The sequence below is a fragment of the Lagopus leucura genome, unplaced genomic scaffold (genome assembly GCF_019238085.1).
Source record: "Lagopus leucura isolate 7727_CA_CO unplaced genomic scaffold, USGS_WTPT01 Super-Scaffold_100157, whole genome shotgun sequence".
Lineage (NCBI taxonomy): Eukaryota > Metazoa > Chordata > Aves > Galliformes > Phasianidae > Lagopus > Lagopus leucura.
The window spans coordinates 35,421,238-35,438,302 of NW_024962334.1; the positions used below are offsets into that span (position 1 = coordinate 35,421,238).

General features: G+C 44.0%; 1 protein-coding gene across 1 annotated transcript in view; it reads right to left on the minus strand.

The window, feature by feature from the left end:
- MKX (mohawk homeobox) overlaps positions 1 to 17,065 on the minus strand; it is a 42,273-nt gene that overhangs the window by 23,984 nt on the left and 1,224 nt on the right. The window contains exons 2-4 of the mRNA XM_042888815.1: positions 16,549 to 16,708; positions 11,355 to 11,508; positions 9,815 to 10,150 (exon numbers count right to left, since the gene is read on the minus strand). Of these exons, the coding sequence (XP_042744749.1) occupies positions 9,815 to 10,150; positions 11,355 to 11,508; positions 16,549 to 16,708 (650 nt within the window). The remainder of the gene's footprint in view (positions 1 to 9,814; positions 10,151 to 11,354; positions 11,509 to 16,548; positions 16,709 to 17,065) is intronic.

Here is a 17,065-nt window from a genome sequence, read left to right on the forward strand (position 1 = left end):
GTACTTTGAATGGAGCACAGACTATCAAGGAATACTGGTGATTTTTCTCTGTGGAGATCTAAAAAAACTGTAGCAAAATATAATTCTTACATGTGTTTGTTGCCAGAAGAAATTATATCATTCACTGTCTAATGAGATAAGGGCTGAAAACAGACACCCAGCATTTTAATTCCTTTAAAATGTTTAAACAAGCATTTCTTTGGTTTAGCAAAAGTCTAGGCCAGCAAAAATGGCCATCACATAAACCATCAGCTTCACTGAGACCACTGTTTATAGGTAAACATCATCTTCTCTTCATTAACAGGACTTCGGGCTTTGCAGTGAGCTGGAGCAAGCACAAAAGATACCTAATGACTCATTGGCAATGCAGTTGGGAGACTAATTTTCCCTGTTTTTGCTAGCATTGCCACACTGAACTGCAATGCTTCAAGCTGAAACAGAAAATGTGGCGAAACGGCACAGTCACACAGAAGTTACCACTGGAATACAGCATTGAGGGAACGTGTGTATGCATCTATAGATAGGTATTCACATACAGAAGTATGAATATATTTCATAGATGTGTGAACACGTGTATGTGAAAGATTGTCAAACATCACTACAGTTTCTGGAGCTGGCCAGAGCAAGACAGCCTTTATGGCTTCTCCCCATACAGTGCTTCAATACTTTGCAAGCCCGTGATAGCTGCACCTGCTGGCATTGCTGAGGGGACAGGCGGCAAGCTCACACATAACACCCATGAGAAGGCAGTCCCAGGGCTCAGGGAATCAGCTGGCAGTAGCCACAAGCTACACACCAGCTAAACTACAGAAAATGAAAAAAACCAGGACACAGAGCGTGTCTGTGTAACTCCACCACCCAGCCCTTAGGCTGTGTCGCCTGCACACCACTGCCATAAATCCAGAGTGTGTACAAGGAGCACAGATCTGGCCACACCAAGGCAGCCCCACACCTGGCTCCTTAAGATGGAGCGGCAGCTTGAGGAGTGGGGCCTTGGGTGGACATCCTGCAGCCAAGGGCACAGAGGGGCCTCTGGTATGCTGAGGCCTCAGTGCTGACTGCTGTGTCTAGCCCACAAAGTACATCCAGTGCAGGAGAACGATCCTGCTGCTGTTTTGCAATGCATTACAAAATAGTTTGGCGAGCAGCAGGAATTTGAGGCAATTCGCTCCTGAAGAGCCAGGTCGTGAAGAGCCTTCGTTTTTCCAGCAAATTGGATTTAAGTTGACAAATAGGAACTGAGAGAAAAAAAAAGCCTGACAAAGTAAAGGGGAGATGGAGAAACCGACAACATTTAACTTGATCTTCAATGGTGTAAATCTGTCAATACCCACAAATGACCACGAGGCTTCAGGCCAGCTTCTACTCTGAGATACCGTAACTAAGACGTTTGGCTGGTACCTCACATTGGAAAGAAAGTTTTTACATTTAGAAATGTAAAACATTGTAACATTTAAAGAATTTTGGCTACAGCCCACTAGCCAGCCTTCCGCCAGCTCCAGCTAGAGGATTATTTTGAATGCTGCCTTGCCTTTCATGCATCTGTTGCCTAAATCAATGTGGAGGCATGAGGGAGGGACTGAAAACTGGCTTTAGAAATAGTGGTATATTTCAGTGTCGTAACTTAAAGTCTTGGCAATCTCTTTTAGCTTGAAATGTCAGTGCCATACCGAATGATCTGGTCATCATAACCTCAGCTTCTGGCCATCAGCAAAAGAACAGAGATAAAGGCTCCAACATCAGGTTTCAAGGCCACAGCGAAAAATTAAGGAAAACACATTTTATGGCTCATTGGAATTTCATTTTACCTATTTTTGTGTGCTTCTCTTCAGCTGTTCCAGCCCTAGCTGTTTACCTGATCTCTTTCTGTCCTAATTGTTTTTATTTTTTCAAGATTTTCTACAATGCAGCTTACTTCTCCAACTTACTTCCCTGCTTTAAACTCCAGCTCCTCTCTTGCAGCTCACATAAACCTCGCTTAGTACATTACATAAAACGTTTGAGTGCTTTGACTGTTAGGACGCATTTCTTCTTTAGCATATCTAAAATGGCTATCTGATGCCATTGCATTCCATAAAGCATAAAAGACCTGTAATAGCATTTAGGCCCCATTTACAGTTTCCACACTTACCCCTTGTTTCTCACACCCAAATTTCTACACTGAGAATGAAGTGGATTGAGCAAAACAGAATCCAACTCTGCTTCTCTGGTTTTGAATACACAGAAATTATCTGATTTCCACAGATGCGGCACATTCTGGGGAAACAGGTGTTTCTACAAGCATTCCCCCACCTCCATCACGATGGCAAGAATCTTACACAGAGCACCCACAGACTCTCCACATTTTCAGAGCACAACCGATTCTGAATGTCAGAGCATGGACTCATCTGCATCCCACGCAGAGACAAATTCCAGGTTCTCTCAATCCTCCTGTCAAATTATGCCAAAGTTTCTGGTATTCACATTATGGACAAATGACCTAAAAATTTTCAGTTAAACACATAAAGGAGTTTTTAAAGTTGTGGAATTACTTTCAAAAACCACAAACCTGCAAGAGGAAATAGGATTTGCTGGATCAGATAAGATTACTGGTCTATCTGGTCAGGCAACATCCAGCTTGTAGCTTCTTAGAAAATAGTGATGGTGAATAAAACTAATACTAGTTCAGTTTAATACTAGAATTGTTTTAAAGATATTCTGAGAAAATCTGAATCAGAAATCCCACTCAGGACAAAACAACCTGATCTTTTAATTTCTCTCTTTTTTTTTTTCTTTAGTTATGATCAACAGAAAAATTCTGGTGCTTGCATTGATGCGGACACAGCTTTTTATGCTACCTGAGAGTGAACAAACTCTGCTGTGGAGCAAGATGCTATACAAGTTCATGCATTTTTCACCCACGTCAAAATATTGTCACGGTAAGAAAAATGCATGTGCCTGTGCATGTAAGCACAGAAAAACTCAAAGCATGTTTTTATTTACCATCTATACAACTGAATACAAGCACGCTGCTTTTCACCAGTCTCATCAAGAGCATAAAATATTTCAAACTCCAGGACTCCTAAGAAGCTTACTGATTTATTCAGCAGTCACCATGCTCCAGATTTACAAGCCCAGTCAAGATGACTACGATTGGGATGTACCTGCTCAAATCCCTTCCCCAGATGGGAGAACGAATGCTTCCCATGCCAAGTTTCAGTCTGGATTGAATTTTTACAGCTGGGTCATAAATTTGTGGATTAAAGGGGTTCTAATGGAAACACAGATACAGCCCTAACTACAGCAACATGAACAGCAGTGCCGAAACACTGCGCAGACAGCCCATGCTCCAAGCTGGATGCACCAGGTTACCCAGTGGCGCGCTACTGATCCTAAGCCAAGGAGGGACAGTGGTGCATGCAGGAACCCCGCGTCAGGCATGAAGTTTCTGTTTGGGCATTTTTTCAGAGAGAAGTGAAAAACTTTAATGGGCTCCCCATTCTTTCTCATTTGCTGCCACGGACAGTGCAATGCCGCACTGCAGGCGCACAGCCTGCCTGCACCCTACCCTTCAGCACACATTCGGCATATTGCATATGGATTACTCTGTTAACACACATCACCAAAGACAGAGGTTGTTTGTGAAGAAGACAGATTTATGATTTCACATGTAACTCACTGGGCAAAAAGGATGGATTTTGTCCCTGTAATTTCTCTTCTCTTACGTGCAGGTGCCACAGGATGCAGGGTAGGCACATTTCGCAACTGTGTCGGGTCCATTTCACTGAGCCGTTTTTCCCAAATTGTAGGTTCCCACACACACTTCAAACATTTATTGAATTAACTGTTAATTTTCTTAATGATTTCCCTATTATATTCATAATTAATCATACAGTCTACAGCTTAAGCTGGAAAACACTCTGATTAATGCTCCTGTACTTTTTCACACACATTATTTCCTGAAACATTTGCATTTGGGCTGACCTCAGGTTTTAAGACCAAGCATTTGAAGCCATTTTGAACAATGGGAAAATGGGGATATTTCCTTCTCCTTGAATACACACCTTCATTAAATTAATGAGTCCTGATGCTTGGCCGGGAGCATTTGCTAAAAAGGAGCATTAAAATATATGGTTGTTGGCAATTTGTGATAGCACAGCACATTTTCCTTGCTGAGAGACATCCTAGGCAAGCACAGGGGTCTCCTGCTTTTTGGCTGCTGCTGTGAATATCTGCACTGCGGAGATAATGGTCTCAGAGCCACACTAGCAGGCTGCTGGGAGGACATGGGCAGCAGAAACTGTGGCCATGGTATTTGGTCTCACTGAGTTTTTGGTGAGATGCTGTCACTTTTTCAAGTCATTCACATGAAAGCATCTCAGTCTCTGCGATGCTAATGCTGTTGGGAGCCATAGGGGCTGTGCTGCTGCCCCAACATAAGCTGCACCGTGGACAAATGCAGCACACAGAAAATACTCTGTAACTACAGCAGCAACCAAACTAATGGCAGAGGTGTGTGTGCACCTCTCTTGGGTCTACACAGCAATCACACCCAACTCTGCCCATGAACATGGTGCTGGCAGAAGCCCAGCACACGACCCATTCTCCAGAACTGCTAATACTTTGGGTTTTATAAAAACAAAAAGCACAGCAGAACATGGTCCTCTTCTACACTGCCACCTGAGACCTTCTGGTTGAAACGGGTACATTTCCACCAAAAACAACTAAAGTCAGTTTTGATGAAGCACCATTTTCCACTGTTGTGTGGAAATAATCCTGACACATTCCATGTGCAAGTGCCGAGAAATCAAGAAACTAAAGAGGAGTAGAAAGAAAACTAGAAAAAAAAAGTGTATTTGATTTTCTCTGTTCAAACTGAAAAAAATGTAAGACTTAACATGAGGGGAGCAGGAAGGATCTTTAAAATCCTCAAGTTTGGGCTACCATTACATATATCGAATCTGATGCTGTCCCTGTAGCACAGCAGTTTCCTTTTAGTCTTTCTTTAGGAAAAGCCATTAAGGAAGCAAATTAAAGACAATCTGTTCCTCCATTCTCAATTCCACACTATTTCAGCGTTGATGAATCTGGTCGTGTAATAATAAAATTCCTGCTGAAATATGACCTTAACTGTGCAACCTCCACGCTGCAGTTACAGTGCTTTGCGCACTTAATACTCTGCTCTACATTCCCCTTTTCAGTTTCATTTCTGGATAACATTAGGATCTGCAACAAGGACCTCCTTTAGCTCTCCCTGGTTTACATTGATTTTAAAGCATCCCCGAGGTCCCCAGCACCATTCAGAAGGAACTTGCAAAAGTCACTAAAGCTCACAGCTTTTGCTGGTCCCTTGAGTTGTCTCTGAAAACAGGTTCCATTGTGTTCACATTATGCTTTTACATTTTATGGCTCATTTTTAAATTGCATGTTAATTTCTACAAATGTTAAATTGAGAGGAGAAGTTGGCAAGGACCACACATAACCACAAGGCCACAATACAGTCTGCGTGTCTGCAGAGCATTTCTGTGAGCACCCTTACACCTAAGTGCTGTGCAGGAATGTGAGCCCAATCCTTCATTGCGCCCAGTGCTCTGTTCATCGCAAGAAGCGCCCTAGGATCCTGCTTTATAAATCACAGACTTTGCAGGATTCCAAATTAAAGAAAAAACAAGGAAGGCAAGAGGAAAGAGAAAGGCAGCAGTAATGAAAACATCACAAGCTAAACACACTCCTGAGTATAAACGCCTAAAAATAGAGATCAAACATCTTCAAAAATCAACCACTCATTCAGGAGTTTTTTTCAAAGCCACCCTCCTTCACAGGCCTGCAAGTCTTTGGTTTCCTCACTATTTTTATTTGTTCTGGCTTTTCTGCTGTGCTAAGTAACACATAAAGTAGAGTCAATGAAAACCTGCTGACATAAAAAAGTCTGAAAACTCCCTGTCCTGCCATTTCATCCCTCTCTTTGTCTCATTTTAATTTTTGCTTTCCTCTATCCAACACAACTCACCAGACAGCGATATCCCAGAAAAGTTGGGATTTTTCATTTCCTTGAACTCCAGCAATGCAGAACACTGTTTCCGCAGGTAACAAACGACACCGGCCTCGCAGAGCACTGCCCATAATTACAAAAATAAGTCAACGTGCTGGCAATCCATAAACCAAAGTATGATGTGGGTGCTTCAATCCAGGCTCACTACAAGGATTATTAAATCTTTTTGCAGTATATTTCTGGAGTACTTGTTGCAGTCTGACCATTGTTTCTATGTGCATTTGTGCATCAACTAGAGATAGGCACGTCTGGTTTTAGTTATTGGTGTCATACAGGGAACCTGCAGAGATGAGATAGCTTGCCAAGGAATTAATGAAAACTTCTCTAACATGGATTTTTAACTAAACAAAAGTACTGAGTGCCTTTCAGTGGTCAGTTTAAGGCATATTCGAGCAATGATACATACTTACACATTATACCTGTGCAAGGACTAATATGAACAGAAATTTTCTGCCTTAAGTGAACACATTCACGTATGTCACTTTATATACTTATAAGCGTATCAGCTTACGACAGAAACGCTTACATATGTGACATGTCTGAGTACATTCACAGGTCTGATTATGCTCCCAGTCTTTTCTCAGTGCTCTGCTCTCTCTCAGTTGGTGCAACAAATCTCCTCACATCGTGCACTGTGTCCCCTTGCATCCAGTACCACTTCCATTTGCGTCGCACACCATATCCTCCTCATTCTGCTCTGCATCCCCCCCACCTCGCATTGCATCCCCTGCATTTTACACCACATTTCCTTCATCCTGCACTGTATCCCCCACACCCTGCTCTGCATCCTGCTGCATTCCATATCCTGTCTCAGAGAGGACAGGGCTGTAGAATCTGCGACACAGATACCGCAGGGACTGAGCCTTGGTGTTTACTGCTCCTATTCCAGCACTAAAAATGCTCCCTGCGATCTCACAGTGCAGAGGTACAAACCAAGGCTGATCTCCCGACACAGCGTTACGCAGCCTGTCCTTGATCTTTGCATGGGATTTCACAGTTGCATGAATGCAGAGCAGCATATGGGCCAGTGTTTATAAGCATGTTAATGACTGAAATGGGAAATGGCACTACCCATTCTCCTTATAAACTTTAAACTGCAATTTCTTGTTTCTGTCACCGGACACTGCTCATACCCAGCTAACGCAGCACAGGCTGCCGAGCCGCCTGCAGCCACGCTAACTGCAGGCCCAGTGGGCACCAAAGTGGCTGAGAGCAGAGAGCAGCCTACAGCACGGATCAGCCCCCGGCAGTAAACTCCCTGCTCATGAAGTGCAACAAAAAACCTGCTTTTCCAGGAAAGCACAATAAAGATTTCCCTTCAAAACAAACGACTTTCTGCTCGTGGAAGCACCACAAGCTTGCCAAAGTTTTCTCCAAAATTAGACGTCGCTCAATTTTCACCGCACGCTTTTTGACATCTCACTGAAAACGTCTTTATAAACTAAAACATCTATCAAGAACTTCAAAAGTCTGCTTCAGCTTCTTTCTGTTAAAAGTCCACTGCTTCATGTAACAGCACTGCAGAGGGGAGCTCCTTCTAAGTGCTGACACCACACTTAAAAACTCCCTTGCTGCTCAGAGGGGCACAGTTGGACACACTCTGCTGTCTCACCCAACCAGATGGGATTGGTTAGTTATTTTGCACAAATTGCTGCACAACTGCACGAGCTGCCATCGCAGGCGTTCAGACTACACAGAAAAGATTTTAAAAAATAAAATGTCCTTATTTATCCCTTCCTATCTAACAGTCATTTGGGTAATTCCCTCTATTTCTGAACAGGTTTCAGGATAACACGGAAATAGCTACATTTAGTCATGAGATAGTCAATTCCTGCATGTTACAGCATCACCAGTGGGGCTATAGCCTTATAACTGACAAAAGCCTGCTTTTGTATGTTATTTCCTGAGTGTACACACACATGCGGGCAGGACATACCAAATAATTGATCATTTTGTTTCTGTTGTCAGGCTACTGCTTGTCTGCTTTGGGAGCGCAAAAAGAATAACATTATATCCTGAAAGCTGCTGCTGTTTTCTCACCAGAGGCCACGACACTTAACAAAGATGTTTAGAAAGTGACTTAAATACCATCTCATGAGCAGTCTCAGGAAAGCCAGTTCTAAGCTTTATGGACAAATGCTGTTTTTCGGTCAGCCAAGCCCAGCCTGCAAACTCACTGCCGTCAGAGTGTGCCCATCTCAGCCTTCTCTTTGAAGACCATATTTTTCAGTGCAGTTAGAAACTTGGCAAGAAGAACTTAACCAGTAGCAAATTTATTACAATTTTTAAAAAGTCACTGTGTCCTTTTTTAAGTTATGGTATAAAAGTACAGAAAAACAGAAGTTTACATATCTGAGCTGCTGCATCTGTTCTTGAGTAACTTTTCACTTAAAAATAAAACTTGGCAGACAATGTGCCCATAATGCAGACCAAATGCATTTGGTATGTTGAAAAAGAAATATCTTAAATGAGCAGAGAGAATTAATTTTGAAACGTATTCATCATGCATGCACTGTTCTTGCTCCCCATGAGATCCTTTTCCTCTGTGGGTCCTCCACTCCCCCTTGGTCATTCCCAGACTACCCACGTGCACCAACATCCTCTCACCCCCACCACAGCATTAGACCTGGAAATCTGCTATTCCCCCACAGGGACACAAACCATGTTAAATATACTTGGGAAGAAGGAGCACACCAAGGCTGCAAACCTGAGGGGCTGTGGAGGTGATGGGCAGTGAGCCAGCCCAAAGGGGAGCCATGAGAAGCCAAGTACTGCATCTACATCTGTGCTAGTTAAATGCAAAGTCCTCCAGCATCTTGCATCACTGTCCGTCCATCCATCCTCCAAGCAATGATGCTTGAGAAACCGCCAACCTCACAGGCTGCTGCAATGGGTGTAAACCCTGAGATGCTGGTGGAGGCCTCCAAAGCTTTAGAGGAGCTTTCCAGCACTTGCTGCCCTTCAGGGACCTAAGCAGTTCCAACACTGCCCTAATTTATGGTAATCTGCCGGCATGGACCAGGCAGTGCCACATTCTTTCCTCTGGCCAGCAACACAATGGACGGTATAAATCATCCTTTTATGCTGTTACTGATTAGATCTAAGTTATAAATTACATGTAACCTCTCCAGAACATTAAATCAAGATATTTATTGGCCAAGTTTATGGCACCTTAGTCCAGTGCACTGTGTCTGGAGAGTGATGCAGAGATTGGTCTGAATTCATGTAATCATAAGAGATCCAAAGGGCCACACGATTGAGAAGGCACCCTGAGGACAGTGAATAGAATGAACAGTAGGGGAAAAAAAGTCATGTGCACTCCCCCAATGAGCATATGGCCACAAACACCCACCAGGAAAACACAAAGCTCTCTACCCTGTGTCTGGGGCTACACAGCACATCCCTCTACTTCTCCAGCCCTCCCTTACTAACAAAATGCTCAGGAGTTGTCTTCCTCATTAGGCTTGCCTTAGTGCCAGCAAACAGACCTGTGAGCATCCTTCAAGTCTGCCCTGCTCTATTTAAAAGGAAGAAGCAGCTTCATTGAGCAGTCAGTAACAGCATGGAGCTTCAGTACAGCAAAGTAGACAGCTCCAAGGAATGGGAGAGGTTGGACAAGAGTTATCCATTCTCAAAGGTATGGACAGGAGTTACCACTCCTGTAATAGAGGATGGACAGGAGTCATCAGCTCTCATAAAAGGCCCAACTAGGCAAAACCCATTCCAGGTGAGAACAAGCACCAAAGCCTACTGTATCAAAAATGATGTAGGAAGATCCCTTACCTGTCCGGTAGACAAAATTGCCTTCTGTCTCTGACGATGATGGAGACACCAATTCCTCCTCAAATTCATTGGAACTAAATGAACCAGAGTGATTCCTTTGCCTTGTTTTTTCCATCATAGCTGCGTTAGTAGCCATGACATGTCTCAATGAGTCATTCAGGTAACGATTCAATAAGCTGTTTTTGTATTTGGGAGGTGACACATAATCCTCATTGGCACTTGTTTCTGGTCTCACTCCTGTTTTTATGACTGAGCTTTCAGTTTTAATCACAGTGTGATGAACTGGTTTGTTGTATCCCCCTTCATTCATATGGTTTCTTGGAGGATTTTCTCCATCTGAAAACAAAGGAAGAAAGATACAGTAACATAGCAAATGTCTAATATTTAACAAAAGGCATTCTCTTCATGTTTAAATTGCTATAAATACAACTAAAGCTAGTAATTTTTTGGTAATTTTTTACTTCAGTGTTAGAAAGTGATTTTCATTTTCTTCTGTTCGCACATTGCTCACTGTAGTTTCCAGAGTTCTCAGACATTCCAACTATTATTATCAACTGTAGAAACAGTCTGTAGGTCTAATTTGTTCATAATGAAGGTGAGGCAGGTAGAAAAAAAAAAAAAAAAAGAAAAATGAGAAGTACCTTAAACCAGTGGTAAGTTTCTCAAAATATGGATGAATAAGCTTAATTCTTATGATCATAGCTTCACCTGAATATTATGGCATATTTAAGCATATTTGATTAAACTGTACTTTTTTGGCTGTCCTGCAACCAATCTTTCAAATGAAAGTGCTGTCCAAAGAAATGTGAGTACAAACTGAAATCGGAACAAACAGAACTGAAGCTGAACACAATTTGAAATGTTTTCTTCTAAAAATCCACATACACATTTCTGGCATCATTTTGTAGCTTTTTTCCCTCACAACAGGCAGAAAAAAAGCCCCCATACATGACTAGTAACAATGTTCTATTAAAAATGTGGGTTACTGTTTAAAAAACTCCTACATTTGTTAATTTGGGCAGGAGAAATTTCCTGTGAATCTTTAAGGCAAATGTTTGTGGGTGAAATACAGAAACAAAACACAATAGTATGAAACTACACACAGTATTATCTACAGTGGTGTATACACTAGGGTAAAAAAAGCCCCCTGGAAGTTAATAAGATTCTCTTGATTATGTGACATCCATGCATCCCTTCCCTTTAGAATAGTAACGATCCAGAGACTTCTCATTTCCCTAAACTGACAAATGAAAGCTTTTTTTAAATCAGAACTGCCTTGCAGAATTGAATGCACTATCAATTCTTTTTGTAGTTGGAAAGCTACACAAAGCAGGCAAATAACATGCAACTCTACACAACCCACCTTGCAAGTGTTTTGCAACTACTCTTAATAGTATTTGGAAGCCAGAAAAAAAGTCTGATTCACAAGCAGAGGTGGCTCTGCTGCGTGTTATAAGAAACCAGAGCTAACCTGTTGTATTTGAGACTTTCTAAATGCATTTTCATCAGTGTAAAATTGATAAAAAAAGCACCAACAAACCTTCAGAGCATGAGTCATCACTGCTCACACTCAGCCTTTCGGCATTCCCTTGGACGTATTTGTTGTACAGTTTTATTCGCAAAGCCCAGCTGAGGTCTGGTTGCCTGACCGTGTTCTTAAGGCGACGTCTTGCATTGGCAAACCAGTTTGAGACCTGCTTAAAAATTAATGTATTAGCTTCCCTGGAAAACAATGGGAATAAATAAATCTGGCCCACACAGTGTACATAAGCTTTATGTATGTCCCACGAAAAGAGCAGATGAGGAAAACACCCCGGGGGCACTGGGAGTCTGAAACTGCTGCTGAGAAGCTCAGGTTCTGCCTTTCCACCTTTCAGCAGTGTCAGCAAACCCTCAATAGGTTATTAACAAACATTTAATAAAGGTGCCCACAAATATTCATCTTCCTTTCTTTTTAAGGATAACACCCCAAACTTCCCATACAAATCTTTGATATATTACTAACATCCTAAATTAAAATTAATAATTGATGTTAGGTAGTTTGCATTTGACATTTACATGGGCTACAATAAAATTGCTGAAGAGCTGTTCTGCATTTGGTTATCCGAAAGCCTAAATTCTTCCAGGACACAAAGAGAGCGGTGAGGATATCGGGGCGGTACGGCACTGACCACAGCGCACACTGAGTTACACAGAAATCAGACATTTGCTCTACAGAGCAGCAGCTTCTGCAACTGTGAAGACCAGCAGAGATACAAACCTTGCACAGTCATTGCTAAAGATGGGAAGTTATGCATTTTCTTAGCTCCCAGATGCAGAGCATTTTCTAGAGTGTGACACAGCAAAAGGACACGTGGTGCTGTCCCTCAGGCCTACACAGTCAACACAGAACAAAGCACATCGTTTGCAGCGACAGGTTAGGAGAGCAAAGCCGTAGCTGGCAGCAAAGAGTAAGTAACATTGACTCTTCTCCAAGGCTGCTTGTTTATATTCATCACATTGACACAGCAATCATTATAGTAAACCAGAAAGGGTGGCCTGGCACCCATCCACCTTCTGATGCCATGAACAAACTCGCTGCAGACCTCTCAGCTGCAGCACGAGCCACTGCCTGCAGTGCGGTGTAGGGGAGCTCGGAAACCAGACACGGGACGACAAGAACAGACCAGCCTGGAGTCCAGCATCACCTCACTGAGCCAGCAGCTCCCTGCCATCTCGCGATAGAGATTTTGTTTTGCTGCGTACCATCATACTTTGAAATATTTCATCGATATTTCATCATAGGAAAGGAAGAGACGATAGTATTAGAGTGACTCAAACATAAAAGCAATTAAATTTAGCGAGAGTGATTTTTGCCTGGTACTCTTGGTTTATTTTGGGCTTGTTTTTCCTGTGCCAACTCGTTGCATCCTGCATATCAGTGTGACAAGATGAGTCATATTTCAAGTTTTCTGCTATGAGAGGAGGAAGTCGTAGTTACGTGATCACTGTGGAATAACCTTCAGTCAGCATTTACAGGAGAGGCTTTCTGGTAAAACACAAAGCAGCGAGCACTCACTCCAGAAACTCATTCCAAATTAAACAAGGCATGCTGAGGATGAAAGAAAGTTGGGTAAATCCACTCAAGAGCCAGCCATCTTCCATGAAGGTCCTACCTTATATTACTGTGATCTCCAAACATCTCAAAACCAAACCAAAACAATAAAACCTGCAGTGATTTATATACAAGGCATAGTAAAAAAAGGTTTATCTCTGAAATCCCCAGGAACTAAGCATCCTGAAAAACTGCACAACCGAACCCATTTCTCTTGTCAGCAACAATCATACAGCTATTCCGTACAAATGAAAAGACCAGAAAAAGCCAACAGGGAGAATGATAATAGAAAGTGCTTCCTTGCATTCATGCTTTACATCAGCTCAGCCGTTTCCAGAGAGCATCAAGTACTTATATCGGCATCAAGAAATATTGACCCTCTGGCTTTGCTTCTGAAGAGCCTCCTCAGACCAGTTGTGATTTGTTCTGCTTCAGTGCTTAAGAGTGGCTGAGGTTTCAGAATGGGAACAAATCGAGCAATGCTCCTCCCCCAGTAATCCTGATATGCCTGTGTGGATCCGAACACTATTAAATCCACAGCAGCGCATGACCCGTGTATTAATCCTAGTATTGCAGAAAGCTGCTCTTCTACAATACAGCTATTCATGTTTCTTTCTGGAAGGAATAGATGGCCATTTTTCTTTTTTATTTCACAAGAACGTCTAAAACAAAATTTAAAATAAAATAAATCAAGCACTGCGGTAATAATGCAAATGAAAATGTAGCACGTTAATAGCACATTAATAGGAGAAATTATTGGATTCTGAATCAGAATCTAATTGGAGTAAAACATAAAATGCTTTCTCAATTTATATTGCTTTTCTGGTTTCCTGCTTTGGCAGTTTGGGAAGCAGAAAACTTTCGGCTGTTGGACTGCAAGCTGCAATAACATTTGCCTTGAGGACTCCTGAAGACCTCGTTGGACTGCTCAGGAAGAAGTCAGCCCAGAATATGCACAGGGTTTTGCTACTACTTATTGAGAAACAAGATGATTTATGATTGCTGCAAAATCCTACCTCCCTGAAAGAGTCTGACTTCCCCTCTGAAGGTGGGAGAGCCCCTCTGTCACGCTGCACCAGGGAGCACGGGGCTAAGCCAAAGTACTGGTGAAGGAGGAGAAATTAATTTAAAATCAGCCAACTGGGTGACAGCAGAACTAATGAAAATAAAATAGTGGAAAATATGGCATTCTGATTCTGTCCTAATGATACAGTGAAAAACAGAGCTGTGTGTTTACCTATTTATCTCACAAAAGAATTACCTATATCCATGCCATAGTCTGCAAATGTTCTTTTGGGCAGATAGCACAGACTGGAATATGGTATGCACTGGAGTAAGCTTTGTCAGATGAAAGGAAAGAAGGGCTGCAGCCTCACCACTGATGCCATACGGACCAACACCACACCCCAGGCAGCTACTGAAGAACTTTCCTAAGATTGGCGTACAGGTGAAAAACAGGACAGGTCCCCAACCATTCACTGCCTCAGTGACGTTTTGGTGGAAGCTTGGAGGGATTTTCAACAGCGCCCTTTGGAGAAGAAAGCTGCAACTTGAAATCTGAGAAATGGGGGAAGAGTAAGGCGCGAATTCAGCATGAAGATGCATAACCCAGAGGGAAGACACCACACTGATTCCTGGTTCTCCGGTAATGTTCAGTGTTATTAGTCTAGAAAAGCAATCCCCAGAGACATTGCCTGGGGGGGGGGGGAGGGGACAAAGCGTTCCAACAGATACAGAAGCCTAAACCCAGACTGCTCTTGGCTATAACAGCCCCATCTGGTTGAGCTCGGGCTCCAGGGAGGTTGTTACAGATGCACCCAGTGCGGCTGAAATCACCAAGAATAGGAACACTGATCTGGACTGCAGCCCTGGCTCTCTCTGGGCACATGAAAGCAAGGAGGGGTGGGTGCTGTCTTGTTCCACCAGGCTCAGGGATTGCTGCTGCTGCCAGACCTACTTATTTACCTCTTGTGCAGATGCTACACTATTCCTGAATTAAAAAAGCAGCACACCCAAGTGATGGAAGAAACATCTGGGGCTTCTTTTTGATGGCGTGCTTCTGTAAATGAAGATGGATGTGCTGCTTCGCACAACTCTTTCAAATATTCCATTTTGTAGAAATAAACTGCTCAACTTCAGCTTCGGTGTAAATCCAGCAGAGCCATGGGGGTCTAGCAGGGATAAATGCAGCACTCTGTAACTCTTTTTCATTTCATCCTACACCTGCCATAAATCATAATGCTCCGTGGAGCAGTGGCCATGGTTCCCTTGGTGCTGTTACAGAGACAAACACAGCACATCCCAACCGGGACCTACTGAGTACTGCAAAAACCACCACCAGACACTTTCCCATTGTATATTCATTCTGTGGCTTTTATAAAGAAAGAAGAGAAGTCCTCAATATGTCACAAATGTGAAGTTCTCCAGACACGTATTCTGGATGTACGTTTTAAATTTCATGTAAAAATATGGGAATATTCTGAAAGCTGGAGTTCAATAAACTGCTCCTATTGAATTGCAGCACTGCATGGACAGTGTTTATCCAATCATATTTTTAAAAGTCTGAGCAAACCTTACATGCATGTTTTTACAAAGCAAAGAAGTTATTTTAACTGTATCTTCCAGCTACAACTGGCATTTTCTGAGACATTAATATTATTTTTGTCGAAGTAATGGTGTTTTGGTAGTGCAGCAGTTCCACAATGAGGTACTGAAGTGTAAAAGTGTCCCCTTTCGCCAACGTTATGAGAACGGGAGCTCGAAGCCCTGCCTTTTCTTCAGGAGCTCAGAACCATAACTCCAGATTGCCACCTGCTCTCCCACTCTGATATCAAGTGCCCCACAGCTGACACATCAAAGATTGGGTAGAGCACTGAGGACTCATCCTGCCAACACGTGTTTCCCATTATTCACCCAGCAGCAGTACGGGAATGAGACCATTCACAATACATCAATCCTTGCAGCGTCCAGAGCCAGGACAGCATCGCTCAGCGACCGGCAGCATCACACCACACGTTTGCACAGAGCACCAGATGGCAAAAGGGAACGAAGCCATCAGATTTACCAACATCTGCAGCCAACTGCACCCCTCCTGCTGTGGCAGCAGGGCTGTACCTGCGAGCACAGCTACCTCTGGCTGCACTGTGTGGCACCCAAGTGCTCCATCAGTCACTGAGCACTGCGTGCCCACATGGCAGAGTGGGTTTGGGCTTGACAGGTGGTGGCTGCTATCGGAGCAGTGCTATGCTTTCTGTTCCAGACTGTTTTCAAGAGGGAAACGAGTTGCTCCCTACAGCTTCCTGAACAAGCCCTGCCGTGTGCTGACATCTCCCGTTACCGATTCTGGGGTGAGCCTGAAGTTTTTTAAAGCCCATGCAAAACTCTTTCCGTTGTACTCATGGATAGGATAAAGGATGCAGCGCCTTCTCCCAGCAAGGGAGGAGGGGAAACGGGTTTCGCTGCCCTCAGCCCTCACAGTCCACGTGTGGGAACTGCCACCAGCGGGCACGGGGCGATGCTGAAGGGCGGCAGAGGGAAGGACGCGCCCAGCTATCCCCGGCCGCGCCGATGACCCCGACCGCACCTGCGGCCCCAGCATTGGCTGCCCCCGTCCCTCCCGTCCGGGCGGGGGGTCCCTTACCTGCACCAGGGTCATCTGGGAGCCAAGGGCCAGCAGGATCTTCTCGGTCTTGGTGGGGTACGGGTTGTCGCGGTGTTTGTAGAGCCACTGCTTGAGCGGCCGTGCCATGTCCTGCAGCGCCTGCCGCTTGTGCCGCACCTTGCCGCCGCTCTGCCGAGCCCTGCAGCCGAGAAAGGGGCTCAGGGGTGCAGAGGACAACGGGGGGAACTCTGTCCCGAGATGCGCCGACGGGGAGCGGGGGGGAAGCGTGGGGATTTCGGCCCTGGGGCGGTGCGGGACTGCGGTGGTGCTCCGGAACGGGGAAGAGCGGGGCCCGAGCTCGGCTCTTTCGGCTCCGGCCGCCTCCGCGGCGTGAAGCCGCCCCGAATCCCTACCCAGGGGGAGACACGCGCGGCACCGAGCGCGGCGGTGAACGGCGGTCATGCGGGAGCGTTTCCGAAAGGGAAAAATGGTGGGGGAAAAAAAAAAAATTAAACGATTAAAAGGGGGAAATGAAACTCAGCCACCGATAGGAAAA